The sequence below is a fragment of the Parasteatoda tepidariorum genome, chromosome 5 (genome assembly GCF_043381705.1).
Source record: "Parasteatoda tepidariorum isolate YZ-2023 chromosome 5, CAS_Ptep_4.0, whole genome shotgun sequence".
Lineage (NCBI taxonomy): Eukaryota > Metazoa > Arthropoda > Arachnida > Araneae > Theridiidae > Parasteatoda > Parasteatoda tepidariorum.
Window position 1 is genome coordinate 6,953,878 of NC_092208.1, and position 21,652 is coordinate 6,975,529.

Genomic DNA, 21,652 nt, shown 5'->3' on the forward strand with positions numbered 1-21,652 from the left:
TTTTTTTTTTGCGGACTGTACATACATTGATACAATACAAAATAAATAATCATTCGACAATTGTAATACACACGCATGATGGTATGCAACATTCTTTGGAGTAGGAAGGTATGAAATTGCCACAGGACACTTCAGGCCAATTGTCACAGGAAATGATAAACTGCCAAAGCCTGTATATCTATAAGAGGGGACCCATTTTTTGTTTTGTTTTGTTTACTCTGCAACCGCTGATTCATACCTTCCTGATCCAACGAGTGTTACGCGATATCATGCGTGTGTATTATACTTATTGAATGGTTATTTGTTTTGTATTGTATCAATGTACATACATATCAAATGTCATTACAATTGGTCCTTTAGTTCTAGAGATAATCGACCAAATCTGCAAATTTTCTTAATTTCTTATACCAGTGTAGTTAATCAGTATTAAAAGCAAAATATAAATCTAACCGATTTCATGATTAAAACCCGATACTATGTTAGATATCGCGACGCTTGTTGTAATTTCTTTTCCGACTTTCATGCTCATTAATTTGTTGTTGTCTTTTTCGTAATAATTGTGACCCAATTAAACTGTATCAAAAGCAATAGCAATCAACAATCTGAAAAACCGTGATGGCTCAGGGGATAGAGAGTTCGCCTCACAATGAGGTGAACCGGGTTCGAATCCCAGCAATAGCTGGTCGATACGAATTCCGCATCCGGCTTGCACCGACCACAGCGCTGACGCGAAATATCCTCAGTGGTAGACAGATCATGGGTTAGAGTCCCCTTGCCGTCAGGCAAACCGTGGGAGGTTTTCATGGCTTTTCTCTCCGTGTAAAGCAAATGCGAGTTAGTTCCATCAAAGAGTCTTCCACAAAGGCGAATTTCTCCCATTACTTGATTCAGGAGTTTCCTTGTCTTCTGGATTGGGTTAAAAATTACAACGCTACGGAGTTGAACATTAGCAGTCGTAAACCCAAAATTGGATCTGCTGTTCACCGGCAGTTCTAAAATAAACTCATTACAAAGCACAATTTTAAAACAAAATGTATATTTGCAAAAACTATTTATGTCAAAAAAGTATTGGATCTAGATTTAAAATTTTTTATATTGATTTCGATGTGTCATCTAGATTTATTCACCGCTTGTGGAACCACCAAGCAAGCGATGATTTTTCTTGATCACAATGAATCAAATTTTAAAATTTTCTAAAATTGGGAAATTTACGTCAAAAAAGTATAGGCTTCATACTTATAAATTATCAAAATATTTAAAATTTTATAATATTGGGAAAGTTTTTGGAAATACCTCATCGAAATATATCGAAATATTTAAATCATTTTAGTTCCATCAAAAAGTCCTTCACAAAGGCAAATTTCTCCCAATACTTGATCCAGAAGTTTTCCCTGTCTTCTGGATTGGGTTCAAAATAACAAGTCTACTGTGTTTATCATTAGTAGTCGTAAACTCCCGAATATTGGGTCGGCTATTCAAAGACGGTTATAAAATAAAAATAAAAGTCAACAATCTCAAAATTTATTTTTAAAATTTTTTTCTCTGAAACGTTTTATAATTTTGTGTTACAAATGTTACTTATAAATTTGAAAAAATCTAATTTTATCAAACAAGTTACAATGAAATCTGACTAGTTGACTATCCTATCCTTACTTGTTGATCGCCAGTCTAATTTGCATTTTCTTATAAGGAACCTAATTTAATCTTTATAATAAAAGTTAGAAACATTTTTGTAACTGTATCATAAATTTTTGTTAATTATTTACAAATGCATAATTAAAAGTAATTTTATTTTTGTGATTTCATACGGTGAATTCTGCTTCTTAACGTCGCACAGAAGGTAGTCAGGGGATTTTTCTGCCCGACTAATAAACCTCCTCACAGACACGCAAGCCTAAGGAAAACTATTTATTTTAGTTATTTACAGCCACGTCCTCGCAAAAAATCTGCTTCCTTTTCTCTCAACACAAAAACTTTACATGGAGAGAAAGAGAGCAACGAAAACAGGTGGCAAAAAATTCCTGAGATTCTTATAAGAAGGCCAGGTTCGAACGAGGGAAAATGTACATATTAAAAGGCATGCTAGATATCGCTATCAGTAACCTAACTAATTGTCTCCCTAGCATGCTGACCACAAAACTAGTTCAGGAATTCCATTGAATGCTAATCTTAACATATAATTGTAAATTGACCACATCATCTTTTCAGACAATTTCCCGTACTATTATGTAACATCTTAAAATTTTTCCAGATTATTGAAAAATTACACAAATGAAAGTGATGGTCAAAAATGGTCGCTACCGACCAGTGGTCGGTAGTAGCGCACTACAAGTAGTGAAACTACTGTAGTCGCTAATTTTTATTGTAATTTATAGTGTAGCGTCCTACATTTCTTGAAAATGTAGCGTCATGAGTTGTTCGATACAAAAAATCAGTAGTTTGTATCAATTCCTGACAACTACGTTTCACGTTTGTTAATAATAACCGTCGTTGAGCAGCGAATCCAATTTTTTGGTTTACGACAGCTAATGTTCGCCTCCGCTGCCTTGTAATTTTGAGCCCAATCCAGACGACACTGGAACTACTGGATCAAGTAGTGGGAGAAATTTGGGACTTTCTGATGGAGCTAACCTAACCTGCATTTATGTTACATGGAGAGAAAGACCACGAGACCCACCCACGGTTAGCCTGATGCCAAGGGGACTTTAACCTATGATTCGTGAAGATATATCCCGTCAGTACTGTGATCGGTGCAAGCAATATGCGGAATTCGTATCGCCCAGCCATCGCCGGGACTCGAACCCGGTTCCCCTCATTGGAAGGCGAACGCTCTATCACCTGAGCCATCGCGGCTCTTTCACTTTAGTAGTTCAGTAAAGAAACAAACATAACTAATTTTTCAAATGGGTACAAATCAGTCAATGACCGCAATTTAAAATGCTTGTGTGACTATGAATTAATAATTATTGTGTATTTAGAGTCACGTATAACTACGCATAATAGATAGATCACTGTGATCACACTTTCACATGCCAATGTGTACACTCGTGAAACATTGATGTTATTTTAAAGGAAGAGAACACACTTTCGATGTATCCAATTTCTTAGAGGAAATTGCTAATTAGAAATGATTGGGCGCACTGTTGTGTTTTAATAATGACATGTTTTGCACGAGTTTATAGGCAATACTTTTATATTTAAACATACATGAAATGGGTTTTTATTCAGGAGAGTTTTTATACACTTCCTATTTGTATTTATTTTCAACGTATTGCATTACAATGTTAACCAACTGATACAGGAACTTAAACAACTGCAAACCGGTTTCAGTCGCGTAAAAAAGATAAAGCTGCATAGTATCACCTGATAATTAAGATTTTACATAGAATCTCAAGTGCGTCTAATAATTTGTCCAGGGTCTGTATATCTAGAAGCTTAATGATTACATTCTATCGATTCTCTAAAATAATCTCTAAGCAAAAACGATAAATCTGTCCAAACACAAACACATCCATTCAAAAAGAGTCAATTACAATTTGTGTGCATTGAATCGTTAATCAAACAAACAAAAAAACTGAAATATTCTCTCTGGAGCATTGTTGACGCCATTTCAAAAGACATTCCCTAGTTATATCTTTAGAATATAACAGAAAAATTAGACAGGAAAACAAATATTTTTATTTCGTTTGCTATTCCCGTTTATCTAAGCCCAGTTTAATAATTATTATTCCTTCCTTGTTTATCTTAGTTAAAAAGTGCAATTACTTATAGAATTTGTTTAATCGCTCCAATTAGTCCCTTAAAAACATCCATTAATCTGTGAGTGTTCTTTTTAAAAATTTCGAAGTCTTTCCTTGATGCATCTTCTTAGTTCTATTTTTGCTAATTGTTTTAGCATACAATTCGAAACAAATTTTCTTTATGCTTCTGTTAACTGTATGCATTTGTTTTTCACTTAACTTATAGTGAAAAAAAAACATTATAGATAATGAGTCTTAAGAAAACTTTTCTAATTAAAATCCATTTTTCTATTGCAGATACAACAATTCTATCCTATTAATCTTTAATTAATGGAATTATACTCAAGCGTTTATCGATTCTTTAAGATTTATAGAAAGTTTATAAAAACCTTTTTCCATAAGTCAATTTTATTACCAGTAGGTACTTAATTCGCAGTGACATCATCTGTATTTAATAACAATTATTTTTTAAGCATATAATTTTTGTATCATATGAAATTAACTATTTTTTCTATAGAGAGTAAATTCCAAAGTAAAATCAAATATATATATATATTAATCTTTTTATGTTATCCTAATTATTATTCTAATCGAAATACTTTCTCACACTTTTGAAAGCCACATCCTGTTCTTAAATCTATTTTGGCTCAAGTATGCATTTAATTAAGGGCAGGACATTTTTCCCTTTGCTCTGTGTGGAAAGCGCTCGATCTATTTCATAAACCAATAGCAACTACTAAGATTTCCCTCTTTCCCTAAATTAAGAAATTTTACAGATTTTACTTTGCAAGATTTTCCCTCACATATAACCAAGGAGCGCAACTTTTCATGTTCTCTTTTACATACTCTCATGACTGCTCTGTCCTAATAATTAATAAATAAATTTTGTACCCTCCTTCCCGACCTAAGACCTATTTTAATCCTTCCACCCGACAACGACGTTATATATATATATATATATATGTAATACAAAAATTAAATACTTTCGTATTAATAAAAGAATTAAAACTCTCTCGTTTTCATAAAATGTCTTTGTTAAAGAATAAGCGTAGAGAGATTCCATTTTGGGAATTCATGGCTGAAAGCATACCATTAAAATATAAATAGATTTATATTTCGAAGGAAGAGTTATTTTTAGAATCGTTCCCTTTTTCAATTCCATATAAGGAAGCAGAAATGATTTTCCTTAATGCGTAAGGTTACAAGGAATGTACGAAGTGTGCCTTTTTACCTCAAATCTGTGTTGGTATAAAACGTAAGAACACATAGTTTTGCGTGTCCTTTCATCATGAGTTGATCCTGATAAGCTGTTCCGGAATTGTCAGGAGTCTTGTCCACGCTCCCTCCTTTGTAGGAGTGGGGACGTGAACTGTTATCAATACCAGCCTACCTTTAAATAAACCTGTTTAGAACGTATGATGGCTTAAGACTGCAATTATTTCAAGCTAAATACAACACTGATAACAGGGTTGNTACCACCAAATACTGCTACTATGATTATTTATGTTTTCTTATATATATATATATATATATCTGTGTGTGTGTGCGTGTGTTTTACAGTGACTCATAGAAATTGGTGGTTGTTGACTTCTACCGGTGAATGTTGACAATCGCATAGTCACTTTGGTAAATGCAAGAAATACATACCAAGTTTAATCAGGGGCCACTTGCCCGGTATTCGCTACATCAATGTTTTTTAAGGCTCAGTGCCACAGCTCGGTACATATTTGCCCGGTATGCCCGACATTAGTGCTTTTTTAAAGTCAAGGGCCACTGCCTAGTATGCACTTAACCGGTACTGCGAACACTGATGTTTCTCCTAATCTGCCCTCAGCAGATATTAAAATATCGAATAAATATAATAATATCGACGAATAAATTAATATCAAATCGGATATAACAAATATTTCGGACATTCACCAAAGCGATTGTTGACATTCACCGGTGAAAGTCGACATTCTCTTGATTTCGGCCATTCATGGTAATATATACACTTGTCTTTCGTGTCACTGAAATAGTGAGTACTTCCCTATCAAAGTTACAAGCATTTTAGTAAAAGTGTTGGATCTATTTTAACCTTTCGAAACATGTGTAAATGAGTGGCATCGTAAATAAATAAATAAAAACTACCTAATTTAGTTAAAATCTTACTTGCACAAAATATTTTTTTCAGTTTCTTTTTTCCATAAAATAAATTAATCTAGTGTTTTTTTGTCATAAAATATTTGTCAAATGAAATAGCTACAGTTAATTTGGGGACAACACTGTTTAGATAATAATTACATTATTATTATTATAATTTTTTTTTTTTTTGGATTTGTGAAAATATATATAAAAAGATAGCAGTTGCGAAATATCCAAGCAATTTGTATAAACATAGGTAGATATTTTGTTGTTTAAGTCAAAATAAGCTTTACCTATCTTTCATTGCATTTCTCTGATTGGGTATATATTGACAGAAGCATGCGAACAAAAAATTATTACAATTCTTTGTCTTAACTTTTAAAAAAAATTAATAAATTAAGAATTGGATTTTGTTTTATGTATTTAAATCGGATTTAATTCATTGTACCTGTAATAGTCATCGCTTATATATCTTAGATACTCTAAGATTCATCTATTTCTAAGTCCCGCAGTGGACTGGTCGCAAAGACACGGTTCCCAGTAGAACACCGAAGTCGAGCATCATTGGATGCTGTCAGAAAGCGGGTGGGTGACCACTTTGATCAGCCTCCGTAGGGATGGAGGGTGCGCTGTATCGATCCTCGCTTAATTGTTCCAAGGGCTCGACTTCAAGCGCAGGTCATCGGGCTACCAAAGTAGGGTAACCATCCCCTCTGCAGATTATAGAAATTGCGATGTCACGTCTTCTGATCATATTCAGGGTTGCTTCCCAGACCGCAGCTCTAGTGCGACGTAAATAAAGTGCCTACCTATCTACCATGACTTTTGATTTTAGTATGAATTCGTGCGTGTTTCGGCAAAAAGATTTACTCTGCGGCTAATGCTCTCAAATCTTAGGAGTTATCTTAATAATATAACGGTGTGCATAAAGTTTTACCTTAATAATTTTTTTTAATGTGATATTATCAAATTGTCTTATCAATATAGAGGATGAACCACGAGGCCAACCATCACAAACGCGTATTATAAAAACATCTATTGTTGATTAATATCTATAGTTCAGGTTTCCTAGCACAAATCACAATATTTCTCACATTTCAGGTGTAAGAATGTTTTCGAACGTTTTTAACTCAAAAAATCATTCCATTTTGTGCGATTGGCGATCATTTTGGCGCATTTGATAAGCGAATCAGGTGACGCCTAATCGTTGCAACTAAAAATAATCTGTACTGAACGTCCTGTAATCACTAATCCGAATACTTATTTTTTGAATCCTTGCCAAGAGTGAAATCAAATAAGTGTATACATTTAATGTTGCAATTTCTCTAATAAAAGTCCATTGCTAGGTTACGGTCAGCCACCGTATTATTTTAGTCACTGACCGCAAAAATAAATTTATGCCCATAAGCCACCGTGATCATGAAAAAAACAGGTTTGCTCATAAGTTTCTTATCAAGAAGTATGTGGCCAATCGGTCTAAAATTAACATTATGGAAGTTATTTTCTGCTCGGGTTTTAAAATTGTTTGAGGCACAGGTTCTTTGTATGTCGAATCAAAGTGGTGAAACTTGGAACGAGGCGAAATAGACTAGTGTCGGATTCTGCCAAAAATTGAAGGCGTCCATCGACTGTGATCAGGGGAAGTAAGAGAGATATGTCCTTTGTTGCCGCTTGTGTTTTAAGTCCTTTGTGTAAATAGACTGACACTAAAATCACCATGGAAAAGATTATTCTTATAGTTTTTCGGTGTAAGGAACTCCCCTATCTATTCGTCTGGAGTAGGGGTGGTGACTATGGTTATGAGGTTTAACTATTTCAAATAGAGGTGTTGGGACATTAAGGGAGGTTTCGGCTCAAGCCGGCGAGAGAAAGGGAATCATGGGAGAAAGAATCTCCCCTCTTTGAAATGAGCTATTTCTGGTTTCCATAGCCGCAGATTGCCTTAGACTTCGTGGCGAGGGGAGTTTTTTTTTATGGACAAACTATAGCTAAATTGATTTTGGAAGCATTATACAATAAGCGTATAAATTAACGGTTTACTCTACTGATTTGTCGGAAGTTTGTTTTAATTATGGGTATATTGGGCAGTTGTTAGAGAATGGTGTTGGCTGATTAAATTCATGGTCAACTTATTTTTTTTTCTGAAGTAAGTTATTATTAAAAACATTTTTTTCTTAAAATAGGGAAACTGGCTGTATAAATTAGCGTTCATGAACGGATTTTGCTAAAGTTCGAGAGACAATTAAAGTCAATTATTTTTATGAATAATTTGACGGTCAACTCTACTATTTGTTCTGAATTTTGTTATAATTACAAGCGCAGGGCGTTTTTGTTCGAGAAAGGAGCTGGCTGCTTAATATAGCAATCAACCCCTCTGGTATCACTTAAGTTCGTTACAGTTACGGGTACTGGGATTTTTCTCAAAGAAATTAGCTTACTATATAAATTGTTGTTGTTGTTACTTTACGTCGAAACTAGAGCTGCACAATGGGCTATTGGCGACGGTCTGGGAAACATCCCGCAGGATGATCCGAAGACATGCCATCACAATTTTGATCCTCTGCGGAGGGGATGGCACCCCCGCTTCGGTAGCCCGACGACCTGCGCGCGAAGTCGAGCACTTTACGGTAGCACAGTTTAACGAGGACCAATACCGCACACCCTCGGTCCCTACGCAGACTGATCCAAGTGGTCACCCACCCGCACACTGACCGTAGCCAGTGAGGCTTGACTTCGGTGATCTGCTGGGAACCGTGTCTTGACGATCAGTCCACTGCGGGACCTATATAAATTAAAGATCAATACTAATTTTGCTTAATTTCATCAAAATTAATATTCCTCAGTTTCTTTTCCCTCTAAGAAGAGTGGTAGTTAAATAAACACTAGTCCAGAAAGCATGTAAACCTTACGGCAACTTTGTGGTCGGAATTTTCTTTCTATTGTCACGAAAATGTTTGTACTGAAAACCTTTTTTCAATACCTTTCAATCTTTTATCCTAAAAGGATTAAAAATTATTTTTTAAAGCGTTTCTCAAAAGTATCGTCATTTGGGTCCATAATGACGTTATAGCTGACGTTACACTACCGATTGGATCAAATTGCAGTGTGCATTACAATTTCATGACAAGGTGGTTTTAAGCTGAGCATACAAGAGTCAGCGAAAAGACACCTTATAATTACCTAGATTTAAGATTATTTTCACCTCGAGACTAGCTTTATAAAAGGATTTTTTCACTCTCAAAAACCCTAAGACAACCTCGATTTAAGGTTTTTATATAAAAGGTTGTTTTCAAGGTTTTGGATTAGGGTAATATGCGTGGAATAGATCGGATTGACACAGATCTCATTTTAAGGTTAGAAGGTTTACACGTAAACTGCATTGTAAATCTTTTTAAGTGGGTTTAAGAGGTTTTTGCTGAGTTAAAATAAACCTTATTTTGCCATCTATTGCAGATGAAAAATCAAAATCAAATTTTCTTGGTTAAAAAAGAAATCGATTCTTTTTTTCCGAGGAATTAAAACGGCCATTTTTTTTTACGTCATTAAAGTTATATGTCTGACTTGCCTGTCAAAGGTTTAAACTAAAAATCAAAAAGTGGTTAATGAGTACGGTACACATTTTTCCTTTATTGAACTTTTAATTAAAATTAATGACATTCACGAAAAAAAAACGACTAAAATAATTTCGTACGTAAAATTCTGTTTGATCTAGTACACCAAAAAAAAAAATCGAATTTTAGAGTGTATGTTACTTAAGTTCTTTTCAATTAAAAGGAAAATTCCATCTACTCTTAAATTTTCAGAAACGCTCGAAAAATATTCCTAATTAACTGCAAACAACTTAGAAGGATTAAAATCCGTACACCAAAATAACAGTTTGATGAGGATCTCGATAAGCTTATTAAACCAATTTTTTTTTAATCAGAATAATAAACTTTCGAAACAGTTCGTATTTCTCCACTAATAAGTTCGTAAATTTCTTTTTCGTGTGATTGTTTAGAACTTTTAGTTTTTTCAGGTTAAAAAAAATTCATTATTTATATCGGCAACGAGTTTCACAATTGCTCTTGTTTCTGAATCTAGCAGTTTTATTTTCGATTTATTCATTTTATAAATATTATCTTCAATGCATGTGGAGCTGAATATAATAATATGTGCTTTTTATCTTTTTATATGCTATTGTTTAATAATAACTACATAAATATATTTTTTAATCTCGTGGTATTTAAAACCATTTAAAACTTTAAAGCACTTTCAGAATAAAATTATTTTATTTTATTTTATTTCAACAGTTTTCAATTTTATTGAAACAGTTTCCCCGTTACTCTATCTCTCATATGAATGATATGAGTATGAGTATTTGAGTGTACGTGTGAGTATATGAGTAAATGAATATATGAGCATGAGTAAATGAATATATGAGTATGAGTATATGAGTATATGAGTATGAGAAAATGAGTGTATGAGTATATGAATATATGATTATGAGTATGAAAATATAAGTATGAGTGTATGAGTATATGAGTAAGAGAAAATGAGTATGAGCATATGAGTAGGAGAGAATGAGTATGAGTGAATGAGTAGGAGCGTATGAGTATGAGTAAATGAATATATGAGTATGGGTATATGAGTATGAATGTATGAATATGAGTATGAGTACATATACTTTGTTGAAATAATTCTTTCAATATATATTGTGATTTGATGGCTCTTAAAAGGGCAATTTTACGGGGGGGGGGGGAAACGTTACACATTTTTTTTACTGTCTAACACCAATAAAGTTAAGCATAATCTGAGAGTAGATTTATGATTTTATTATATTTTGCTCAAAATTATGTATTCTAAAAAGATATACCATAAATTTACTAAAAAAAGACAATCATGTTTATGATATTTTTAAGATAAACTGTATTTAATCGAGATATTGATATTAGTATTTTTTTTAATGGCGGGCACTTGGGGTTTGTCCCATTGGCCACAGAAATGCCAGAACTGCTACTCTACTCTCTTCTCGTTACCCAGTGGGCACCTGTTCCGAAGCCACGGCGGTGAAGCAGCGTCGCCCACGTCACACAACCACAAGCCCGTTTATAGGGCGGGTCATATTTACACGACATAGAACACAGAGAGAGAAAGAGACATTCATGCCCTGAGCAGGATTCGAACCCGCGGCCAGTGGCTCCGCAGTCAGACACGCTAACCACTCGGCCACCTGGTCAGCTATTAGTATTTGTTATAGTCAAGACCTAATCTCACATTTATTTCAAATCAGCGGCGTTTTGTACTGTATAGCAAAATATGATGCCGCGCAGTCCTAGTGTTAATGGCTGGCCATTTGAAACTTTTTTTAATACTTAGTAAACGTTAATTATTTAGAAAAATAAGCGTTCAAGAAATCACTCACAGTAATTCTTATTCACCTATACTGTTAGAAATTTCTCAGGAGAAATGGCTGAATAACAATTTATTTAATAGTTATTTTACCATATTTAAGCAAGACAGTCAAATAACCATATAATAACCATGTTATTCAAACTCTTAACTGTGAGAATTTATTAACTGTTTTCATCTAATGCGGTTATACAACCAGAATTTTATAGCACCAAATAGGCTCAACTAATGAAGCCACTTGAAAAATGGATACATATTTTTGCCGAACTGGATAATGTGAACCGAGCGAGATAATCTAGTGACCAACTGAACGAGGGTTCGATTCCAAGCGTTGACACCACAGTGTTTCCTCCATTCCTTTCAACACATGAGGAATTTCCAGTGAACTGAACTCCCCAATTTTTGACCCTGAAATAATAGAATACGATTCTCTCATTTACGCATAGATAGCAGAAGCCGTTGACGAAGCCGTTCTTATTGTAGGATTTTGAAGCCATGCTAGTTGTAAGAGGTTAAAAAAAATCATATAGCTTTGTATTCATGATTTTTTTAACCAAACTAGTAGTAAATGATCTTTTATTTAATTATTATTTTACCATATTTTATCATTTAATTGCTATTTTACCATATTTTATCATTTAATTGTTATTTTACAATAGTCAAGCAAAATTAAAATAGTTGTAAGTCAACTAAACATAAATGAGATGGTATTAAAACTGTTAACTGTGAGAAAAATCGTTTATTAACTGATTTCACTTAATACGATTAAACAACCAGAATTTTATCACCCCACCAAATGAAGCCACTTAGTTCCTTGCAGTTGGGTGCATATTATAGCCGAGATGACTAATCTGTCAATCTCATGACCGACAGAACAGGGGTTCGAGACCCAGTGTCGATACTACTACATTTCCTCCGTTTCATTTCAACAATGAAGAGTTTCCAATGTCCTGCACTCCCCAATTTGTGACTCTGATCTATTAGAGAATGATATTCTCATTTACGCATAGATGGCAGCACTATAAAGCTGCTAAACTGTCTCCAAACTCAGTTTAATTTAATTTTTTTTCAGGTTTTGAAGCCATGATAGTTGTAAATGGCTTAAAAACTGCATAGCTTTGTATTTACGTTTTTTTTAACCATACTAGTTGTATACACCGATATATGTTGATAAAATATGTTGTTTTCCGTAGACTTTACTGTTACTCAGATGAGCAGACTGCTGCCGGTTATGTTTACCATAGAAAATACCATAGAATTTTCACCATAGAAATGTTACCATTTTAGAATGAAAATTTTAACAGTGTAGTGTGTGGTTAATTTCCTTTCTTTTGATTGCAGCGAAACCCTGGCTTTCGCAACGGAGCCAGTGATAGCAAGCCTTGCCAACATCTTGGGATATCTAGAAGAGAGGCTACCACAGAATCTACCGAACAATGTACGTGACTACGCATTCCTCGACATAGAAATTAAATACGGTCTACTACAGGTAAATATCGGCCATTTTGTTTGAATTTGCAATTGGGTTGCTTGCAAGTGACGTCACACTTGGTTTGTTGTTGTCGTTGTTGTTGCTTATGCTCTTAATCTGACATATGTCAGATCCCAGAAAGCGTGTAACCCTTTCGGCAACTTTGCGTCGAATTTTTTTTTTTTTTTTTTAACTGTCGCGAAAATGTTTGTACTAAAAACCTTTTTTCAATAAAGCGAAAAATATTGCAGTTTCAAACCTTTCATCCTAAAAGGATGAAAAAAAAGTATTTTTTAAAGCTTTTTTAAATTAAAAAATATTGTCACTTCGAGTTAAATGGTCACATAGCTCCATAATGACGTTTTATCTGACGTCACACTAGCGATAGGATGAAATTGCATTGTCCTTTAAAATTTCATGACAAGGTGAGTTTTAGATGAGCATGCATTTTTTGTCCAATGCCCACCTGGAGAATGACCTAGGTCATACAGGCACCTGAGGGGCAGATTTGTTGACCACTCTTTCAAACTAGGTGGGCCAACGTTGCTAACACAGTAAAGACAGATAGTACAGAGAAGTAAAGAACATCCATACCTTTGCCCGGGATTCGAACCCAGAACCTTTCTGACGCAAGGGCAGTTCCCTAACACCTACACAGGCCGGTTGGCAAATGAGCATACAAGAATTTGCGAAAAGAAACCATATAATGACCTAGATTTAAGATTATTTTCACCTTAAGACTAGCTTTATTTAAGAATTTTTACCATGCTTGAAAACCCTAAGTCAATCTCGATTTAAGGTTTTTATATGAAAGATTGTTTTCCAAGGTTTTGGATTAGGGTAATGTGCGTAGAATAGAACAGATGGTCACAGATCTCATTTAGAAGGTTTACACGTAAACCGCATAACAAACCTTTTTAGGTTTACATTAAAAGTTTTCTTGCTGAGTTAAAATAAACCTTATTTTGCTATCAGGGAAAGTTTTTTTTTTTAAGTACATTTTTGAACCTAGTTTAAAAGCTTTTTTTGATTGTAAAAATTAATTTTGTGAGTTTGTATAAGTACTTTGTAATAAGCAACTAAGTGTATGAAAGTCAGATCATTTTTAAGTCGTAAATGATTCAAACTGCAAAATAGTTTTTATTTAGCTAACTGCACATACCAATTTGTACTTAACAATTTCTTCCATTCAACAAAAAAAAATATATCTAATATTCGTTCTTAATTGAATTATCAAATAAATGATTCATATCTTCATTATCTTTACTCTCAATTTAATTAAAACATCACTGACAATCTTTTGAGTTTTGTTTAAATAGATTACATTGAACTTGTCAAACACTACAATAGTTGCTATGAATATTATCAGACGTTGGTGAATTTGAGTTACGAAAATATACGCCAAATAACGTCCACGTGTGGATTGGGTACAAAATTAACTGAAGCGATCTGCAGAATATTCATGCGTGTCTTTTGTATGGAATCTTTCTCTTATACTTTCGACTCCACTAAATTAGAAACTAAACTCAATTTGAGCTTTAAAACGAGGCTTAATGAATATTTAATGCAACACAGACTAATTTATGGACGCACTTCTAATCTTCTGGTTCGTGTGACGATTTTAATTCCTTTTCATGTAGACAACAATGCTTTGTGTGCGCCCTCTCGTTTGAAATGAGGTAATAATATCTCTCTCACTTTAAATACTTGACTGGAGAACATTTTGGTTGTTGGAAAATTGATTTTTCTTTTGTTGTGAGAAGAATGGGCTCAAATAAATGGTTTTCTTTGTTACAGTTTTCGAACAATTCTCAAAAGGTTGGAACAAAATCGTAACGTTCTGATAGTAATAATTATGTTATATTATCGAATATCCATTTTACTTACGCAAGATACTTTTCTACTTAAATAAAGTTGTCACAATTACAATTTCTTTTCATCGAATTATTTAAGTTATCTTGAACAACAAATGTATGAGAAATACAATCGGCGTTGCGTGATTTGGACAATCCTACACTCATGTTCATTAAAATGGCAACACCATGTAAGCATTATGTTAATTGAACCAAACTTGACTACCACAAAAACATGAATAGTTCTGATTTAGAAATACGGCCCCAATAGTTTAGTCAGTCAGATCTTAAATTTCACTTTCTGCACATTCCATCATATCTTGTTTATTCGATCCTATGTTTTAGAGCCTACATACAGGGAACTCAAGGGGTAGAGCTTTCGCCCTCCAATGCGGCGAACCGGGTTCGAATCCCAGTCGATACGAATTCCTCATCCGGCTGGTACCGACCACAGTGCTGACGAGAAATATCCTCAGTGGTTGACGGATCATGGGTTAAAGTCCCTTTGCCGTCAGGTCTGACAGTGGGAGGTTCTCGTGGTCTTCCTCTCCATGTAACGCAAATGCGTATTAGTTCCATCAAAATGTCCTCCACGAAGGCAAATTTCTCCCAATACTTGATCCAGGAGCTCCCTTGTCTCTTAAATTGGGTTCAAAATTACAAGGCTACGTAGTTGAACATTAGTAGTCGTAAACTCAAAAGTTGGGTCGGCTGTTTAACGATGGATATAAAATAGAAAACTTATATGAAATGTAAGGTGAGGGAATGCATTCAAATGATTAGATTTACAAAGCGATAGCACGTGTACAACAATTGTGCATGCTTATTTGTACTGTCAGCAGTATTCTTGCTGCATGCTTATTTGTACTGTCAGCAGTATTCTTGCTGCATGCTTATTTGTACTGCGTGCTTTGTACTGTGTCAGAAATTAACTTCATTAATTTCTGACAATTCCTTCATAGTGTTACAAGTTTCGCAAACATTAATGTATGTTTAACATTTAAGAAAAAGGCATTTTGCTGCAGAAATATATCAAAAACATAAGATATTTGAACAATTATTTTTGGGATTGAGACATAAGTTTAAAGTCACACTTTAATCTATTAATTTAATAGGTTTCACTTTAATCTATTTTCGATTCGACATAAATTTTTGGGACTTGCAAATTTTGTTTTCAAAATTTTTATCGTATTCTCACAAAAAACGAATTCATAAATAAATATATAGTAAAATAGAGCTTATCGAACATTAATTACTCATGCTCTTGAAATTTCGAAGTTAAACTGGCATAATCGAAAAGAAATAAAAAAAATTCCATTTATATTTGAAAACGTATTGAATAAAACAATTATCAATATATTTTTCATCTTAATTATGAAATCAAACTCAAATGAATTTTTATACAGTGCGCAGAGAATAATGCAATAATTTAATTTAGACATTCATAGTTTTCATTGTTTATCATACAATAATTTAGTTAGATATTTTTTTAACTTATGTATTCAAAAATCATAGAAATGAATGCACTTCATTTAGCCTAAATGCATTTAAATTTTCAATTTAGAATATTTTATAAAGGAATAAAGAGCAATGTAGTCTTAATTTCATAGTTATTCATGTATAGACTAATCTAAACATAATAATATGTGATTTTTTAAATTTCAAAAGATATTCAAATGAAAATAATAAAAAAGTATTATTTTGTTCAATTACCCGGAGAAAAATTTTTTAAATTAAATCGCTGCAGACATTTCTTGTCGTCTTTTCATTATTTGCTCGAAATACGAGTTTTTGAGTATCATTCAAGAAAATTTTTACTCGTTAAAAAGTACTCGTTTACTGCTGAATGCAATTTCTTTCAACACTTTAGTTTGATTTCTTTTTTTAGATAAAGAATAGAATAATTAAAGGATTGCTTTTTTTGACAAATTATTGACGGTGCATTTCTTTTAAAATATCTTTCAGTAAGAAAACAATGTATAATTAGAAAATCGAAGGAAATTGTTGCACGTTCCATACAAGTAGAATTGCTTTCATTCTGATTTAAGCACGGGAATGATTAGTATTTTAATCTAAAATTTCACACCGTTTGGGGTGTTTTTTGCTGCCTTTTCTTTATTTTCATGAATTTATTTAAAAGCTATTTTCAGCAATTGATATAAATTAATCAGTACTTATAATCGTTGGGGCATTTACCACATAGCTTAAAGTTGCAACTTTAGCTGCATCGGTTAAACCAGATGAATTTTGGAATTTAGGCTAAGCTAACACGAAAAATTTACCCATCTTCAAGAATTAGATAAATCATCTTTAGCAGCACATTGTTAGGCTCATGACCATAAATTTAGCTTGGATAACTAACATTTCGCAACAGTCGTTGAACAGCTAACCCAATTTTAGGTTTACGACTGCTAATATATTGTTTGTAATTTTGAACACAATATAGAAGACAAGGGAACTCCACGATCAAGTATCTATATATATATTTCTCTTACACGGCCACAAAAAAAAGCCTCATTACAACACCCCGAATAGCAACGCTAGAAAATCGACCCATGATTGTCGCTAAAAATGTCACATGCCAAAGCTAGCTGAGGTGGTTCAACATATAGCGCTTTTAAAAATGGAAACTGAAATAACCAGAGAGCATTCTTAAGAAATGTGATCTCTTCCGAAATTCACCCTATCAGCTGCTGCAATCTCATACTATTAAGCTAGGCAGAAGTGAGTAGTCTTTGTCGATAGATCTCTATTTTAGTATTTTGTCGAAAGCGCTTTTTTTCGCGAATTTATATGTTACGAATTTATTTGACGATTTTTGATTTGTATCACGAATTTATTTGTTTTATTATTGTTATTAGTTTTTTATTACGAATTACATATCATTTATTTGAATTCAAATTTATTTTAAGGACTTAGTATTTACTAAAAAGATGTAATTTTTTTTTAAAAAAAAAGTTTTTATATGTATTTGACAGATTGTTTTGAATTCTTAGAATTTTGTGCATTTGCAATGTACCTAAGTTAGTAGCGATCGAAGCGTTCTTGGTTTCCGAAGCAAACCATATAAAATTGCTTAGCAATTTTCGAGGGGTTGGCGAGCGTTAGCGAGAAGGGGACGCAACCCACTAGTTGGATGAAATTTGCCTTCCCGGTGGACTTTTCGATAGAAATAGCCCGCATTTGCGTTATATAGATCGGAAAACCATGAACACTTTCCACGGTTATCTTGGTGGGAGGGGGACTCAAACTCGTGATCCGTCTACTACTTTTTACGTCAGCACTGTGGTTGTTGCAAGCCGATTGCGAGATCAGCCATCGTTGGGACTCGAACCAGGTTCACTTTATTGGAAGGCGAACCCTGATCCACCACCGCTCTAGCTTGGATATAGCTGAAATTATTTCCAACCTTTAACATTAGCTCGCTTCGTTCATATGAGAATCCATTCACTAGTCATTGACGTGAGTTCTGCACCGCCCTCGCATCCTGCAAATGTATCCTGCCCTGATTTGCCTTTTCGGTTCCCAATCAATCACTTCGTAGCAAAGCTATTTTTTTTGTTACTTATTTTTTCTTTCAAGTATATTTAGTTTACATTCACGTGCGATGGATCTTAAAAATAGGATACGTTTTGAGTCCCCCTAACCTGTCAGTATTTCTTACCTTACTTTTGAAACACTTGAACTCTTCCATTTTCAAATGCACCTGGCTTATGTTATAAGGTTTGTCATTTAATCTTTGCTCTTATTTTAAAATTTCAAAGAAGTCGTTGTTGTTAATTTACGTCGCACTATAGCTGCACAATGGGCTATTGCCGACAGTCTGGGAAGCATCCTTGAGGATGATCCGAAGACATGCCATCGCAATTTTGATCCTCTGCAGAGGGTATGACACCCCTGCTTCGGTAGTTCGACGACCTGATCGCGAAGTCGATCACTTTACGGTAGAACAGTTTAACGAGGACTAGTACCGTACACCCTCGGCTCGAAAGAAAACTAATCCAAGTGGTCACCCACCCGCACACTGACCGCAGCCAGTGATGCTTGACTTCGGTGATCTGCTGGGAACCGTGTCTTAACGATCAGTCCACTGCGGGACTCAAAGAAGTCGTATCTTTACTACTGTGAATGACCGAAATTGGTGGTTGTTGACTTTAACCGGTGAATGTCGACAATCACATAGTCGCTTGGATAAATGTCCGAATTATACAGTCCCGATTATTACAGCCAAATTATTAGACGCCCTAAAAGATTCTATGTAAAATCTTAATTATCTGGTTGTACTATACAGCTTGATTGTTTTTATGTGACTGAAACCGGTTTTCCCCTTGTTTGCATTCTGTGTCAGTTGGTTAAATTAGGCGATATATAATATAAATTCAATTATTGGATAAATTAGACGATATGTTATATAAATATAGAATATTTATTATATCATGTATTATATTTGTATATTTCAATAATTAGACCAAATTATTAGACGGACTGTAGTGTTATAATAATGACATGTTTTGCACGAGTTCATATGCAATACTTTTATATTGAAACATACATGTGATGGGTTTTTATTCAGGAGATTTTTTATATACCTCCTATTTGTACTTATTTCTAACGTATTGCGTTACAATGTTAACCAATAGATACACGAATGTCAAAAAGTGCAAACTGGTTTCAGCTGCGTAAGAACATAAAAGCTGTATTGTATGACCTGATAATTAAGATTTTAAATCGAATCTTATTCTGCGTTTAATACTTTGGCCAGGGACTCCATACTAGGTCTGGATAAGAGCTGCGCAATGGGCTATTGGCGGCAATCTGGGAAGCATCCCTGAGGATGATCCGAAGACTTGCCATCACAATTTCGATCCTCTGCAGAGGGGATGGCTCCTTTGCTTTGGTAGCCCGACGAATTGCGAACAAAGTTGAGCACTTTACGGTGGAACATTTTGACAGGGACCGATGCAGCGCATCCTCAGTCCCTTGGCTGGCTGATCAAATTGGTCACCCACCCGCTTACTGACAGCAACCAGTGATGCTTGACATCGGTGATCTGCTGGGAACCGTGCCTTTACGATCAGCTCACCGCGATACCTGTCGATTGAGAGGTTGGTAAATGCTAGATAAGAAAATGCATAGAAACAAAACGACTAACTGACGAAAACAAAAGTTAACAAGTTTTATTAAAAATAAAGGTTTTCCTATTGAACGTTTTTGCGTCATCTCAAATTATACTAGTACTGTGAAAATTACCAAATTTTACCACATTTACTACCTGACAGCAGCGTAATAAAAACATATTTCATCGTTATTTTTACCAAAAAAACCTTCACCAATGCGCTTTAAAAAAAATAATAGCGCTTTTTGGTGTTCACATAGAGCAGAGAAGAAAGCTAAGTCTTACCATACTTTCGCTAGCTTTGGTAGCTTCTTTTGCTAGCTTTTTTCTGGTAGCTTTGACCATACTTTTTATATCGGTGTTAGTTCTGGAGATACGTTGAAAAACACAAAAATTAAAATTAATGTTAAAGTGGTCCAAACTTTAGGCCGCTCTCCAGCCACAACTATTGAGACCATATTTCACAGGTCCCGCAGTGGACTGATGGTTAAGACGCGGTTCCCAGCAGATCACCGAACTCAAGCATCACTGGCTGCGATCAGTGTGCTGGTGGGTGACCACTTGGATCAGTCTGCGTAGGAACCGAGGGTGTGCGGTAATGGTCCTCGTTAAACTGTTCTACCTTATAGTGCTCAACTTCGCGTGCAGATCGTTGGGCACCGCAGTGGGGGGGCATCCCCTCTGCTGAGGATCAAAATTGTGATGGCATGTCTTCGGATCATCCTCAGGGATGTTTCCCAGACCGTCGCGCATAGCCCATTGTGCAGCTATAGTGCGACGTAAACTACAACAACAACAATATTTCACAGATTGTGTTCCATGCTTTGAGGGATCAAACAAAGCAAAATCTGTTTTAAATTAGCATTTTTTAAGAGAAAGTCTGTTTTTGAGTGTGATTTTTTATACTGAAATATCGTCTATACAAATTGCTTAGAGTATATCAATTTAGTCTCTGTAACTTGTTTTTAGATTTTGTATTAGAACTTTAAAATCCGATAATTGAAACGAAAGTTAATGAGATAGTAAACGCTTCGATATTTACCCATTGCAAAATTAAGTGCTGTTCTATGTTGTTGTTGTTTTTTTATGTCCGCACACTTTTCTACTAGATCAGTTTCCTCATACATAATTACAAGTAACGAAATGTATACATAATAAATCAAGCTGACATAAGCATTAAATAAAAATGCAGCACAACAAGAACAAATAAAAAAGCAGACGATAATTTAGAAACTTCTTGGATTTGAATTTTTCCAGAGTGAGTTTTCTTTTTCTTTTTATTTTCACTAATAAGCATTTTTGTTGTTTATACATAACGTTAATTTAAAATATTTTTATGTTGTTTTTATGATTAACTTATTCATAATTACTGACTTGACCGGTATTTTTAATATAAATATGAAAACTGAAAACAGAAAAGAATTTTGTAACGTCTTGATAAACGTAAATTGACTAAAATTGTAAAACAATTCAGACGATAAATTGTTGACATGTTGGAGCTTTTATGAAAATCTAATCGGAAAAAAAACAGCATTTAAGGAAAGGGTAACCACTGTTGGCATTATATTCTTTTCTTTTTCAAAGTTGCTTTTATTTCTTTATTTATATTCATTTAAAGCTGTACATTTTAACTCAGTCTTTATTTATTTATTTTCTGCATCAAAATCAAGCATTCTTATTTTTTCACGATTCCAAACAAAACAAAAGAAAATAGCAATTAGAATATCTGAACTTAATATCAGATCTCATTAAATGCTGCATAGAGCTCTTGTTTCGAACGAAGAATTTATCTAATCATTTTAAAAATGATGAATTAAGATTTGAACAAATTCATTAAACTAAATGCGTGTTAATCTCGAACAAATTATGAACTGCTTTACTATCGTACTAACTACGAGACTTTATTTTGATAGTGTTGAGTATTGATTATCCGTTTTATGCTATGTTTGCTATATTT

General features: G+C 34.1%; 1 protein-coding gene across 1 annotated transcript in view; it reads left to right on the forward strand.

The window, feature by feature from the left end:
* Nucleotides 1–21,652, forward strand: part of LOC107453616 (SCY1-like protein 2) — a 466,439-nt gene that overhangs the window by 272,612 nt on the left and 172,175 nt on the right. The window contains exon 4 of the mRNA XM_071180877.1: nt 12,597–12,744. Coding sequence (XP_071036978.1) covers nt 12,597–12,744 — 148 coding nt within the window. The remainder of the gene's footprint in view (nt 1–12,596; nt 12,745–21,652) is intronic.